General features: G+C 36.4%; 1 protein-coding gene across 1 annotated transcript in view; it reads right to left on the reverse strand.

The window, feature by feature from the left end:
- The window catches only part of LOC101741240 (uncharacterized), a 27,665-nt gene extending 16,075 nt beyond the window's left edge, over window positions 1-11,590 (reverse strand). Inside the window, exon 1 of the mRNA XM_004923835.4 lies at window positions 11,173-11,590. Coding sequence (XP_004923892.1) covers window positions 11,173-11,203 — 31 coding nt within the window. The 5' untranslated portion in view covers window positions 11,204-11,590. The remainder of the gene's footprint in view (window positions 1-11,172) is intronic.
- Between the last annotated feature and the right edge of the window lie 5,185 nt (window positions 11,591-16,775).

A 16,775-nucleotide genomic window follows, 5' to 3' on the forward strand; every position in this document is an offset into this window, starting at 1 on the left:
CGCTCAGCGGAAGATCGTCCCTATGTTGTTCACCCCAAACTTTATTGAACTATTATTCACTGCGTAGCAATTGCAACTGTTATTTAACGGATTCTTGACACAATTTTCCGTTACAAATTGTATTTTAAAAAGTATACACATTACTTATTTGACAGGTAATAAAAATCGATTAACTAAAATCAAGCTGGAGTCAGAAAACATGTCTAAATCTAAATACCATAATATATTTCTTTAACGAATTTACTTTGAATTTCTTGTCAGTAAATTAACCAAAATCAAAATACTTGTCCATAAAATTTAAGCGTGTGTAAGTATATAAGTATGTAATTTATTAAAATATTTAACCATAAGAGAGAGTGCCATTGTCTCCATTGACGATAGGAAGCGAAATATTAATTAAGTTTACGACGTGTGGTAGATCATGATATTTGATGTCATGTCAATTAAAACGTATGAGACTCTTTTTGTCATTTGAAATGTTAGAATTTTCCCCGGTTTTCGCGGGTTGTGGGCAATATAATTAAAACTGCTGTTTTGGTTTAGTCTTGTTTTTACCGTCAGTATAATTATTATATTATTTTTATCCGACGTCTCTTTTAACGTAACTCTTTTAACGTAACTAAAAGATTTCATGGTCAAGGACGACCAAGGCCTTAAATATTAAAGTTTATTTATTATTTAAGGCTAAGGTGTTTTTAATTCGTCGACATTTGAAAATTGTGTTAAATATCGTTTTTTTTTTTTTAATAATTAAAAAAGTGTTTACGGCGTTTTAAAGATTTCTCATTTTTAATTTCAGAAAAATGTCTGCAAATAGATACCTATGTTTGTATATGAGAGATCTGACATCACCGGACCAGGCTCACAGAAACCATTGCAACTTTATGTTATGTCATTAGTAGTGGTAGTACAAAGAATTTTGTTACGTTCCATTTTACGTTATTGTGTAGTCTCGTTTTATTTATTTCGCTTAAAGAGGTTACGTTCGGTAAAAAGTGTAATAATAGCTTTCGCCTTGACGGCACTGCGTGTTTCTGCTACAGAAGGTCGAGTAATGTTAGTAATTGACATCGCAAACTGTTTGGTTCACAATGTCGGTACTGTGTGCGGAAGGTGTTAGCGTTAAGAAAAACTAAATGAGCATACTAAATATTATTCGAAATAATTCAGTATTGTGAAGTTCTTACACATGGGTTGCTCATTTTTTTCATGAGCTTGGATCCATATCTTGTGACATGCGTTCGGAGTATCAATTGTAAATACAAACTGTCCTTGTCGTCCTGCTTTGTGCCTGCTTTGTAAGGAAGGTAGGAAGATAGTAAATAGCCGTGTGGGCCTACAATATAACTTACAAAGAGTAAACAAGTCTTGTTTTCCCTTTCAAGTCTTGTTCTCTTTTTGTTGAGGATTCCATTCGACATTAATGCCAGATCGGATGTTTGAAAACCGCCATTCATAGCCCTCTAGTATAATTGGAGAGTATTTTATTATATTCGATGGCAAACTAACCACTATAGCCCGTAGTGATTGAGAATACATGAGGGTCAACCACTTTGATCATCACGTCTATAATCTAGCTTATCACATTACCAATTTATGTAGCTTGGTTAGATGGGTGTGCTCACAATCCATCCCCGCAAAATGGCTGCTCAAGTCGACAGTCAAGACACGAGTTGATCTGATTACCGCTTAATCTCAAATCGAAAAGCACGATTGCTTTATGGCACAAATTTAGAGGGTGAATGACATGTAGGATGATACGGGGATGATGGTGCCAATTTACAGTCTTTGTTTCTTAAAATAAAAACTCGAACAAGCCCTACCTCTAAGCCCATTTTATCGATAGAACCTAAATTTCTTCATGTTACAATAAAAAACTGGTCTAACAATAAATGACATATATTTCTCATTACATCAATTTATTACGCAAATAATCTCCGATACGAGCCGTAGAAACTCGTTAAGAGTGTGGCATGGAATTTACGTTACTTAATTCGAGTACAGCTATTTCCATTCTGGACCTGAATTTAATTGGAATGTACTTTTTCTTCAAGCCACACTCACACTTAAGTAATGCCTACATTTTTTATCTTATTTTATAAAAGTAGGCAGATCATACGGCCCACAAATCACCACATAAATATATCTAAATATTGTCTTATTCATTATGTAATTATCGTTTAAAGGTCAAATAGAGGAATAGCCAAGTCACTCCCTAATACCAAATAATTATTTGTTAAGCATTTCATCATCGTCATCATCATCAGTCCACAGCCGTCCACTGCCAATCCACACCACTGAGCTCGGTCTTCGGCTCTCCTCATCCACATCCTTACTTACTGATTCGGAGGTCATCGCACCACCTAGCCAAGAGGCATTTAAAGTCATTAAAAGTCATCGTACGCCGCAATAGGTACCGTCGACGTATTTGTGATTTTAAGCTTTAAATGCGTTATGCAAACGGACATCATAATGTTTTCTCAGAACATCCGTCCGTTGTACAAAATAAATATTTTCTTTGCAAACAGTACGTGCATAAAGTATTACGGCCATCGATAAGTTAAGATATATGGCATTGGTGTCGTTTGGAATTCTTAACAGATAACAGTAGAGTTGTTAATTAGCTCCAGTGCACTATAGTCTATAAATTCGGTGACAACAAATGTAACGCGACCTATTGACGTGAGCAGCAAAAGAGACAAGTACAACTTCATTATACAGATTGATACACAACACGATGTACAGATGTAGTGAGAAATTATTTTCATTCGGGAAAACTCGGATTTTTATCGGAATACGATGACACGAATTGTCAATGAATGATCGTATTAAATGAGTGACATGTTCATATCCAATTATTATGGAACTTTATTGTTTTGTGTCAAATGTCAAAATGAATAATGTCATTGTACTGAAGCTATTTAAGAGAGCACGATAAATACGAACTTTTCCGAAAAAATACGAAGGAAAATCTTTTCTCACTATATCTTTAAATGAATAAGATATATGTAGTGTAGTCTATACATGAATTGGATAAAAATTCATTTTTTTTTCATGCTTTCATTCTTTTAAAAGTGTATCTTGGAATACACAAATAAAGTTTCATTCATATTCCATTATAGTTTCATTCATATTTTATATACCTCTTAATATTTTTTTTTATTGCCCGTGTAGGCAGATGAGCATACGGCCCACCTGATGGTAAGTGGTTACCGTCGCCCATGGACTTCAGCGATGCCAGGGGCAGAGCCAAGCCGCTGCCTACCGTTAAGTACCCTCCAGAAATTTCGTCTGAAGAAATTTTTTTTTTTTTATTGCTTAGGTCGTGGACGAGCTCACAGCCCACCTGGTGTCAAGTGGTTACTGGAGCCCATAGACATCCACAACGTAAATGCGTCACCCACCTTGAGATATAAGTTCTAAGGTCTCAAGTATAGTTACAACGGCTGCCCCACCCTTCAAACCGAAACGCATTTCTGCTTCACGGCTGAAATAGGCAGGGTGGTGGTACTTACCCGCGCGGACTCACAAGAGGTCCTACCAATATTGATATTATATCGCTTTTTTTACATTTTCTCATCGCACCACTCTCCACTGTAGCATGGTTCATCCTCACTTCCACTGCGCTATTGCGTATAATTTACTTAAGTAATAATATTATTAAATTTTATTTTATTTCAGTTTACTTAAGAGAAGTCATCGGCTCATACGGCCATTTTAAATGTATTACCAAACGATAAACATCACGCGATGTATGTAAATGGTAAATAGCTTTTAAATTTTGTAATCATTATTTAACGTTTAGTGATTTTACTTACAAAACTGAACAACGCATTTTCTTTGAAATAAACATCATCATGGCTATGTAATCGAATTCAGTGTTAATAAATAAATAAATGACCGAAAACAAATCACACATCCGTGTGCTGAGTGCGAGTTTTTTAACGTTTTCGATCGCGTAAAAGTAAACTCAAATCCGTATGCAATTGAAACAGCGCCCCTAGCGGTAAACGTAGGCAAACGTTCTAATTCATACAAATTCGAGTTAATTTTTACGCGATCGAGAACGTGAAAAAACTTAGCATACAGGCCCCAAATTAGGATTCCTTGTGTTATACATACCAGGGATTGACATACATACTTATATACGCCTTAATATACTAACAATCCAGACAAGGAGCAAACAGACATTAATGTTTTCCCGATGTGAGAATCGAACCCACGACCCTAGCTACATCAGTTAGGCGCGCTGACTCCCGCAACACTGAGTCAGTCGGTATGAGGGTAAGTTAACATATCGTAGCTTGCGCTGACTGAAGGATGGCACACGGAAGCTTGATAGCAAGCTAACAGTAACAGCTTCATGAAGCCGAGCTCTGATACATATGTTTGATTTAATAACGTAAACGCAAAATTTATTTTAGATCGATAATAAATCAATTTAAATATGTTCTCTTGATTGTACATCACATTTTTTGGTCTAAATGCTGTACATAGGATAACGGAATGGTTTCTTTCGTAAGAACAATTTAAAACTGACGTGAGCTAAGTGAATAATATAACGTGTTATGAGTTTTTATTGTCTCAACGTTGTCTTAACGACATCAGCCGGGCTGGACAATTCGTGCTGAAGTCAAAGGGTCAATAACGTTGAAGTAACACAATTTCAACATTACAAAACAAAAAACAACAAATTCAACATAAATAAATATCCCATTTTGCTACGGCTTGTCCAGTGATTGAAATCTGTGTGCTTAGTGCGAGTTTTTTAACGTTCTCGATAACGTAAAAGTTAACTCAAAGTATGGATTTGGAACGTTTACCGACGTTTGCTGCTAGGGGCGCTGTTCCAACTGCATACAGATTTGAGTTAACTTTTACGCTATCGAGAACGTTAAAAAACTCGCACTAAGCACAATGAATACGTTCGCGGAGACCTCAATGTTTTAGTATATTTTATGTAATACATTTTCAACATTAAAGAAAACTAAGAAAAACCACAATGGTTGTTAATATCATCATCCGCATCACCGTCTTAGGCCTTACAGCTTAGCGCGGGCTTTATATATGTCTCTCCAGACTCTATTTACACTCTATTCAGGGCTTTCCCCTTCCATACCATTTTTGATATCGATTCCTTTAAGCGCCTGCTCTATGTCATCTGAGTTTGCGTCTGCCAAGTCTTCTGCGACCATTCGGTTGTTCCGCCATATTGTGTGCTTAGTGCGAGTTTTTTCACTTGTCGATTGCGTAAAAGTTAACTCAAATTTGTATGGAGTTGGAACAGCGCCTCAAGCCTCAAACGTAGGGACGCTGTCCAGCTCCATACAAATTTGATCTCTCCCATTAGAATAACACAATATCCTGCCCGTGCTCGTCAACAACTAGCAGATCCGATTGTTGATCCTATTTTTTTTTTATTGCTTAGATAAGTGGACGAGCTCACAGCCCACCTGGTGTTAAGTGGTTACTGGAGCCCATAGACATTTACAACGCAAATGCGCCACCCACCTTGAGATATAAGTTCTAAGGTCTCAGTATAGTTACAACGGCTGCCCCACCCTTCGAGCCGAAACGCATTACTGCTTCACGGCAGAAATAAGCGGGGTGGTGGTACCTACCCTTGCGGACTCACGTGAGGTCCTATCACCAGTAATGAATGAATTCCTAATCGAAAATCTCATGTTTTTATTGTATGCACATCCATCATATACAAATAGCCTTACACAAATGCTCGTACTTTTTGCATGTAGAACGCCAAAACATAACGCATTTGCAACTACCACGCTCTTTACATGTTACGTATTGTTTTAATTTCCTAGCGTCTGTCGTAATATTTGACCTTAAACGAAGCGAAGGTCGCCGACAGGCGGACGTGCAAGTTTATCTAGAGCTCATTCAATGTCATTCAATCAGGTTTTTTATGTATATTTCAGACCTCCTTAAAACATTAAACACGTAATGCACCTAAATGTCTATATACAGGGTGTAATAATTTGTAGTAAAGCTAAAATGGTGGCCTAGTATCCCTACTGGTGGTAGGGTTCTGTGTAGAAGCCCGCCCGGGTTGGTACCACCGTCCTGTCTATTTCTGCCGCAAAACAGTAATACTGTGTTCCGGTCTGAAGGTCAGGATAGCCGGTGTAACATACATAAGGCTGCCCATCCAGGCCAGGATAGGCAGCGCATCTGAGTCACTGATGTAGTTTGGATGTCTATGGGCGACGGTTATCATTTCCCATCAGATGAGCCGTAAGCACGTCTGCCTATCGAAAGCAATAAAAAAAAAAAAAAACTTCAACGGGATTAAATATTCACTAAATCTATACATATAAATAAAATTGGAGAGTGTCTGTTTGTAATATTGAAATAACCGCTTTTTACTATATGCATATGAATTTATATACGGTACATACACCAACATAACATTTTTTATAATTTTTGTCCTGTGTCTGTCTGTCTGTTTGTTTGTTCCGGCTAATCTCTGGAACGGCTGGACCGATTTTGATGAGACTTTCACTAATAGGTAGCTGATGATATAAGAAGTAACTTAGTCTACTTTTTTTAGACTAGCTTCGCCCCGCGGCGGCACCCGCAGTTATTGTCGTACCGCCCGCAACATGGCGGGACTCGCCTATCAATAATAAAAATTAATGTTTCCGAAGCGAAGCGAGGGCGGGTCGCTAAGTAATAAAAAGCAAGATTGAAGTCTCTAGACGCACCCCGTCTGCTCTCTTGTTTCGGGAATCCATGCGTTAAAACATATATGATTTTTTAAAGGCTGTCTCGATCTTCAAGCCAGGTTGCAACAATATTTTCGCGGCAGAAATAGAAGGGGTAGGGGTGCCGATCTCACAATACATCCTACTATACGTTGGTGATGTATAAGTTTGTAACATTGTATGTAATGTAGAGAACTATTTTAATCCTATTTATATTTGTGTCTTTTATTTATTGATTGAGGCACTACGAAGTTTACCGGGTCAGCTAGTTTAGAATAATTTTGACAATAAAGTGAAATTTCATAAGATTTGTTCATTCTTATTTATTAATGAGCTTAGAGAAAGAATCTTCATTCTTTTCACGAAGTGACCACAATGACACGCGGAAAACAACTTCATGTAAAATTCAATGGCCACTATTTGTATTCCGAATGGTATTTTGTCTTAATTCCGATAGATCTTCTGTATTTGATTAACTGGGAAGGAATTTAAGTATTACGTCATAATATGATATACCTACATAATATTGCGCAATTAATGACGTATTGTTATACTAAAACTACGATAATCAATTTAGGTATTAAGAAAGGACTTAGAAGCTACGATGGAATAAACCATTGAATCACATTGAACACTGAGGTCCGATAGAAACATTGCGAATCCATAATTCGATCTTTTGATTTTGCCTAGAAGAACATAGTGTGAGAGAGAGAGAGAGAGAGAGAGAGAGAGAGAGAGAGAGAGAGAGAGAGAGAATATAGTTTATTGCACACCAAAACATAATTAACATTCAAAACAGATAACAGGCAGGTATGTTTGTACAATAGGAGGTCTTATCGCTAAAAGTGATCACTTCCAGGCATTTTATTTACAGAAATTGTGAAAAACATAAAGTATTTTATATATATAATCTCAGTTCCAATGTTCGATTACCTACCTTTATAAAAACCTTACGATTTTATAAAAACCTGTTGGTACTTGTTTCTTACCTTGAGCCTCATACTACTTGTAGATATTAAATGCAGTTCGATTTGAGATTGTAACAATGTGTTCATTCGTGACAATGAATTCGAGTGCTTGTATTTTGTGGTTCAAGATTGTGAACGTGCCAATCGGTGACAATGTTGTCATTAGCCACATAATGACACAGCCCATTGAGTTTCTCGCCGGATCTTCTCAGTGGGTCGCGATTCCGATCCGGTGGTAGATTCAGCGAAGCACCGCTCTTCCTAGGGCTAGTGTTAGCAAATTATTTTAGGCTGAGCCCGTGAGCTCACCTACCCGGGCGTAGTCCGGGTCCGGTAGTACGGGTCCGGGCGTATCTGCAATAGCCTTTTAGGCTACTGGCGAATAGGTAGGGGGAAAAACACGTAATGATAATATAATAACGAATAAACGTCCTCTCGATCCACTAACGGTGCTTTTAGGTACCTCAAGCACCGGTCATCGTTCTCGTCGAACCCGTCGCTTGCGACGAAGGGCTCGACGAGTAAATTAACCCACAAATACAGCCCACTGAGTTTCTCGTCGGATCTTCTCAGTGGGTCGCGTTTCCGATCCGGAGGTAGATTCTGCGAAGCACGGCTCTTGCTAGGGCTCGTGTTAGTAACGTCGTCAGGTTTGAGCGCCGTGAGCTCACCTACTAGTTAAGGTTACGCTGAAATAGCCTCTCAAGGCTATCAGCTAAGGTAGAAAAAAAAAGAATAAACACGTTCATTGCTTCCCCTTTCAAATTATTGTCGTATTGTTGAGGTTTGGGATTTTATTTACTAAGTTCGGATTATACGTAGGTAATTGGGAATATGTAAATTCAGCTACGAAGATTCTGCGAATACTCAAATAATGCGACCTCTTGTAATAGCGATGTTTCGATAATGGCCTCTGAAACTTTATGCTATCGATTTAGGGATAAAGCTGTTCTTTCGTATTGACACTGATCCTTTGTGGTAAGTATGGATAAATGTAAAAGTTTTACGTTCGATGGTCAACTACGAAAATGGTAGAATGAATTTTGATGAAATAAAGCAAAAAGATAGGTTATCACCCGGATTAAGCTCCTTTCATAATGGTAAATGAAAAAACCCGGATAACGATCGCGTCAGCATATTGAGGTTCGATAACAGGGAGAAGGAAATAAAAAAAATAAACTTAAAACCCGAAGGACATGCATTGATCATTTTTCTTTTCAATTTTTTTTACTTTAAAAGGCCACTGTCGAATGAATATAGAATGACTATAGAATGTAGTATAGATAATTATGGTTTGCTGACATCATCTAGCGGAATAAAAATCGTTTTTTCCAACTTAAGTTTTTGTTGTCACAAAAACTGCAACACATTAAAGTTTCCGAATCACATTAATCAAAGGTGGTGCGTCTCGGCCTGACTTGGCCAGATTTCTTGTTTAGTTTTTTTTGCTTGTGTCGATCAGTGACGTCATTCTTTGAACAAAAATATCAATGTACGCGCTTCGTTAAATAATTTTGTACGTATTGATTATTTATTTACTTACCAGTGACGTTCGGTCAAGCTCCGAAAAATAAAAAAGGCTCCGTTTTGACCATCGGGTTAATTTACTCGTCGAGCCCTTGGTCGCAAGCGACGGGTTCGATGTAAACGACGACCGATGCTTGAGGTACTTATAAGCACCCTTAGTGGATCGGGACGATTCAAAATGACGTGTTTGGGGCGACGTCGACTGGTTTCCATTCTGTCCGCAGAATCGGGAATGTAGTTAACGGCGGCCACGCTGAGAGGGTTCTCGTGTCGTACCGCTTTGTCGAAGTGAAGGGTACGGTTACCACAAACTTGGCTATTTCTGCAGTCACAGTAGCTACCTGCGGCTGTTCGCCTCGCGGATGGATCTGAACTACCCTAATAATGCAAGTGTGCATGTTGAGCACTCTGCATCCAAACCGGCTTATACGTTACGGTGGTTTTGTTTTAATTTTATTCCGAAACTTAAGGCTGTTGCTTTTAATTTGTTTTTGTATTCTATGTGAAGTCTTTTTAATGTAATGTCTGAAGTAAATGAAATTAATATGTGAATGTATTTGAAATGTGGGACAGCTGTTTTTTAATGAGCGTTTGACTTTATCTCTCTTTATGGACTAATGCAGTTACGTTCTGTTGTCTATGGTCTACGGATGTGACTTCGTTCACCCATCAATGTAAAAAAAAAGAAGCAAGACTGACTTAATACGTTTCCATTTATGTAACTATTTTCCTTTCTACCTGTCTCAGTAAATTGTTATATCTAAGTAATCTATGTCGTGAGTTGGTCAAGTGAAGTACCGTAGCTACCTACAAAAACGGGTTTATAAACTGGTACCACAGACTAGGAAGAGATATTATCGGTTGCTCTAGATATAGTTTTAGCTAGCGGATTCGCTCACACCTTAATATACGATATTCTTGTTATAAAGTTGAGGTGTTGTAGATGCTTGTAGATCAGCGGTCGAGGAACTTTTTTAATTATTACCCCAAAATATTTTTGTGTAAGTTGATATTAGGTATTATATTTATTAGGAATTATAAGTTGATATTGATATTAGGTAGGCAGCGGCTTGGCTCTGCCCCTGGCATTGCTGAAGTCCATGGGCGACGGTAACCACTCATGGCGAAGAACAAAAAAAAACGAAATCGCTTCTTTTTAGCATCTTTCTTAATATAGCCCCCATGATAATTTGAAATCACAACGATTCTAAAGAAGTTTCAGTTCAATATATAGTTTTTACTCACAAAAGTTTCATTTTTACCCCCCAAAATTTCATTTTACCCCATTTGGGGTAATTTAATCCGGTTCCCCGACCGCTGTTGTAGATTGTACCTTTCGAAACAGTTTGACCTTTGTTATTGATGATGTATAAAAAAGGTTTTATTGTCTGCCTTATCGATACTAAAATACATTATCTTATATTTGAATTTTACACTATGTTGAAATTCCATAGCGTTGTCAGTGGCCGAACAATAGTAACTCTTAGTCCTAAAAAAGTCTTAAATATTTTTATTTCAATTTATAATACTCGTCGTTTTTAATACGTAATTTATAGGTTTTGTAAACACTAATAAAAATAGTGAATACATGATAATCTTTTGACAAATGATTCCCCTTCTTATAACGGATAATAGAACTGCCTTCTTGTTACCCGCTTTAAAAGTCCCATCTAGTGAAAAATAAAGCTGTGTCTACATAAAATTACTATTACAATTCAGGGTCTCATTTAATGTTAAATCGATCGCATTCTCTCGACCATCGGACAATAGTAATGTTACTACTTCAGATAATGCAGTACCAACAGATCGAGGAGGCTGTATCCCCCAAACATATCTCTAATTCTATCCTGTAATCTATTTATTTTACATATAATTTTTGTAAACCTTCGAAAAGTAAATAAATAAATAAAAAATCGTATTATTTTTTTGAATATTTCACATCCTTAGTAACTTACCTTCAAACTCGAAATCCTTCACGATATTCATCACACACTGACCAATATGATCTGAACTATTTTACTGTAAATTGTCATTTTTTTTAAATCAACTTCGGTGTATATAAAAAAATAAGTATGTATACAGTTCGATTTTTAAACACACAAAGGTAAAGCTGAATTTGAAAAGCGCGCGAATCGAGATTCCAACTTCAAATGTCCGAAGCTACAATGTACACTTTTTTTTTTAATTTTATGTAGGCAACGGCATATGCGTTTTTAATTTTGTTTCGATTTTCCAGCCTGCGAATAATCCGCTCCGGTGTAAGTTTGTAACGAGAATGCGCTCGCTTGTTTTAATATCATTGTGTTCGCGAGGCGGCGTTCGACCGCTCACCTTGATTTTCCACGCGGCAACTACTTTTGGTTTATTTGGTTGTAAGTATACGATTTATTCGAAAGAGGTGCATATCTGATCACCGTTTTATTCATTAATCATTAATGTTAACAAAGTGTTTTAATGATGTTAAATATTATAATACTTAATTTGATATACAAGTAAAAACTTGTCCTTAATTATACAGTTTTATTGCCTTCCTTTATTAGTTATTTCAATTTTCTGAAGTTTCAAACACTTTTTTTATGTATGGCGACTTAATTATCGTCAGGCATTGTAAGATAAAAATAATCAATAATTGAAGTAAAAATGTTTCTTAAACTTTTGACTTATATTTGAATATTATACTCGCAAATATATTATATTGATTGGTTGTATGTAATAAAATAATTTATTAGAAAAATAATTCGTCGACTACGTCAAATGCTGGTCGTCATACATTGAATATTGAAAACAATATTTACCATAATGCTAATTCGCGTAATGCGCTAAGCATAAACAAACGTGTTAAGAAAGTCATCCATTAACTAGGCTTTCCTTTGAGTAATTGGAATTAATTCTGAAAGTAAAGTAAAGTATTACACAGTAAGCATCTTATAAGCGTAGCTGGAATAGAACCTTAGACTACCAGCTATAAGGCAGGGAAAAAACAAAAAAAAATTAATGCCTACGACTATGAAAACTATCGCATGCCATGGTTTCTAAAATATTTATCTTCAGCTCCTTCTGAAGTATAAGCCAATTCCCACTAATTATACCTACATGAATTACCCAAATATCATGAAAGATGCTCCATGATTTTAAAATAACATCTTATTCTTTTTTTTTTTTTTTTGTAATTCTCATTATCACTAGATACTTCAACATCTTCTGGACGTATTCGTTTCCAAATCTTATTAACCTGATACGTTAGCGAGGGATTAATTTCTATCCTGCTGTGCAATTCTCAATCCTATTTATTGGCGGAGAAGGCTTAAGCCAGAACGACGACTATTGACGGTGACGGTTAGTGAACTCCTAACATGCAAAAAGGTCATATTCCGTGCGAAATCAACTCATTACAAAAAAAAAATGACTGGCAGATAATTTAGCGTTCAATAAAAAGAAAATGTTTGTTTTGCACTAGAATTTTAAAAAAACAGGCATAAACGTGTTTCGCGCTAACGAGAATTTCAAGATTATCTTACAAATGCAAATTGTTGATTTGCATGTGTGTATCATTAAGATGATACTAAGTAGCTATTATTATTTCAGCAATTGACAAAATCGGTGGAGTAGTTATTAGTTAGTTAGAGGATTAGCGCCTCTAAAAGTTGCGACTTGCGCCGTCGGTCGTGGGGCTCGTGGGTTCGATTCCCAGATTCGTGAGATGAACGGCTTTTTTTGCTCTTTATCTGGGCGCTCATTGTCTTTAATAAATGTATGTGGGATGATTGCTATTTTTAATAGGCTTTTATTAACTTCAGACGTACGTATGTTAGTATGTAACGGAATCTTTGAATATGATTTTGACCCCCTTTAAAACGTCGGATTAACTCGAAATTTGGTATACATATGGGACCGATGAAAATTCAATATTAAAAAAATTAAAAAAAAAAGAAATTTAATTTTTTTAAATTCAACTAAAAAATGAAAAATAAATAATAGTTTAAAAAGACTAGCATAATACGCTTTTATAGAAAACCCAACTAAATAATAGAAAATAAATTTTAATAAATTTGAATTAAAAATAGTGTAAGAAAAAAATATTTTATTGTCGCCTTACCATCATGTAGGTATATTATAATTAAATGTTTATAAGTATGCATTTCAGTCTCTGCTTCCCCATAGTACAGGGAATCGTAATTTGGGGGCGGATGACCATTGGTGACCTTAGTTATTATTATTACAATTATAAATTTAATTCCCTATGATTTTACTTTTTAGAATACTAACATCAGTATTCTTTAAACAGAATAGGTTTTATTAAGGAATTTTCTAGTCTGCGCTACATGTCTAGTTAAAAACCCGCGCTCAGGACGAGCTAGTAGAATCTTGCTTAATTAACAGCAATTTTTAAAGAAGTTTCCGCTTCGTGCAATTCGTCACGCTTCATAGTCACCGTAAATACACGACGTATGTCCAAGCGCAGAGTGCATACAAACCGACCGCGAAATTGCGAAAATAATATTAATTCATTTTGCATTAATATGAATTAATTTCGCAATAATTAAGTTCCTTTGTAACGAAATTCAGATGTTCTTATCTAACACCAAATTCAACTTACACGACGAAACCAACTTGACATATAAAGACAAAACATTGTTTATGTAATTTTTATATAAAACCCTGTTTATGTATACTCTAAGATAAAACCTTTTTAGATTATTTTTTTTAAGTTTTTTTCTTATATAGATTGACTGAACTCTCTGTCATTGAAAAAAAAAAGACTAGTTCAGTTTTATTTAATTCAAGAATACTGTATAAAGTAATTTGTGGAAAACAAAGTCTTTAAATGTTGTTTTTTTAATATTGTACAGAAGACGCAATCATGTCTTTTATTATTGTTTAACCACTTTGAAAATATTCCATTGTGCTTAGTGCGAGTTTTTTAACGTTCTCGATAGCGTAAAAGTTAACTCAAATTTGTATGGAATGGGATCGTTTGCGTACGTCTGCTGCTCCTAGCGCCCCTGCGCTGTTCGAACTGCATACAAAATTGGGTTAACTTTTACGCTATCGAGAACGTTAAGAAACTCGCACTAAGCACACATATCATTATAGATACTAGAGGTCCCACAGTAGTCGAAATTTGACTATAATTAATTGGAATTGTAAGTTTGTACACAATTATGATTGTATTTTATACTTTTATAATCACAAATTTCGCCAAGGCTACACTATAAAAAAATATTAATAAAGACAAACAATATTTAATCTATTCTCAAATTGACCACAGACGTCAAGAACAAAAGTTTGACAATAAATAGTATGCATGCGTGTGTGCGTCAAATACATGGTTTGTAGTGTGTGTAATGTTTTCTTTATTGATTTAATGTATCTTTTATGCATTATTTTTAAAAAATATTAGCATTGTGCACTTCTTCTCTATATTCTCTATAAGTGTGGAAAATTTCATACTACTCCGTCTGCGCAATTTTCGTAAAAAGGGACACAAAGTTTTTGCTTCACGTATTAATATATAGATAAAGGATCAATAAAAAACCCAATGAACGTACAATTACCTAAGTCTTTTATTATTGTTTAACCGCTTTTAGAATGTCCCATATAATTATAGATATAAAAGATCAATAAAAAAACCCTATGATTGAACGTTGCAATAATTAGCCTAATACTACGCATTATTGCGTCACACGCGAGTCATCTGTAAATCGTCGAAGCAATCGCGCTGGAAGAAAACAATACATTAAAAACGTATCAACTTTTTTTTTCTAGGTTTTTTATCTATATAATTAATTACAAAGCTGCTGATTCATTAATAGATCGAGTCTATTTGCAGTGTTTATTTACTGACTTTTAATAATGTCGATAATAAACGAGTATGTTGTATTTTTTGTCTTTTATTGCTTAGATGTGTGGACGAGCTCACAGCCAACCCGGTGTTAAGTGATTACTGGAGCCCATAGAGATCTACAACGTAAATGCCGTCATCCACCTCGAGATATGAGTTCTAAGGTCTCAGCTTTCAAACCGAAACACATAACTGCTTCATGGCAGTGGGTAGCTAGCACCAAATTATTAGTAGTTAGTTTTTAGGTAGTTTTTACTGGTGGTAGGACCGCTTGTGAATCCGCACGGGTAGGTACCACCACCCTGCCTATTTCTGCCGTGAAGCAGTAATGCGTTTCGGTTTGAAGGGCGGGGCAGCCGTTGTAACTATACTTGAGACCTTAGAACTTATATCTCAAGGTGGGTGGCGCATTTACGCAGTGGATGTCTATGGGCTTCAGTAACTACTTAAAACCAGGTGGGCTTTGAGCTCGTCCACCAAGCTAAGCAATAAAAAAAAAAATTGATACCATCACCCTGCTTCAAAAGTTATTGTTAATACCTGTTATTTTTATACAACGGCTTTTCCGCTTATTCCACAAAAGCTCGAAGCGTGAAACAATGTGTTATGTTTGATCAAAGGAACGTCCTAAGTGTCACATTGTAAACGAGGAATAATCGGCCTTAAAGTACAGGTAAAGGCTACTTTCAAGCCGAATCCAACAACCGACCATACAATTCTAATTTATCAGTGCATGTGTTACGTCTTGAACCGGCTAGCCGTTTCTCAACTGGAGCTATTATCGTGATAACTGTAACGTGATAAGTATTAGGCGACAGTAATTCACGTAATGTACTTACTCATGTTGAATAAGGTATTCATTTAATATGTTTGTATTTACGTAGGACATACTTGATCTTAATCAATAAACGGAAAATGAGTGTAAAGGAGCCTTAAAAATAATTTTATTTCTCATACTTACTATGAAGGTCTGGAATGGACTCCCAGTCACTGTGTTCTGTCACAGTGCTACGACATGTCGCGCTTCAAACGATGGATACCTAAGTAATTTATAAGTCAGCGGCATGGAGGTACTCTTTGCATTGCTGGGATCTATGGGCGGTGTTGGGGGCATACCATCACACTCGAGGTAGAATATAGATAGAAGCTGTTTCACGAGGACCTGAATTGAATTGAATATTTTGAAGTCGTCGTGGCCTAAAGGATAAGACGTCCGGTGCATTCGTATATAGCGATGCAACGGTGTTCGAATCCCGCAGGCGGGTAGCAATTTTTCTAATGAAATACGTACTTAACAAATGTTCACGATTTACTTCCACGGTGAAAGAATAACATCGTGTAATAAAAATCAAACCCGCAAAATTATAATTTGCGTAATTACTGGTGACAGGACCTCTTGTGAGTCCGGACGGGTAGGTACCACCGCCTTGTATATTTCTGCCGTGAAGCAGTAATGCGTTTCGGTTTGAAGGGTGGGGCAGCCGTTGTAACTATACTGAGATCTTAGAACTTATATCTCAAGGTAGATGGCGCATTAAGTTGTAGATGTCTATGGGCTCCAGTAACCACTTAACACCAGGTGGGCTGTGAGTTCGTCCACCCATAAAAGCAGTAAAAAAATAGGTATATTATGTTAACAATCTATTTGTTCGCAGAGAATCGCTTCCCAATGGCACACTCTGGTTGAGTCCGTTCCTGGCTGAGCAGTACCGGAGC

This window comes from Bombyx mori, chromosome 5 (assembly GCF_030269925.1).
Source record: "Bombyx mori chromosome 5, ASM3026992v2".
Taxonomy (NCBI): domain Eukaryota; kingdom Metazoa; phylum Arthropoda; class Insecta; order Lepidoptera; family Bombycidae; genus Bombyx; species Bombyx mori.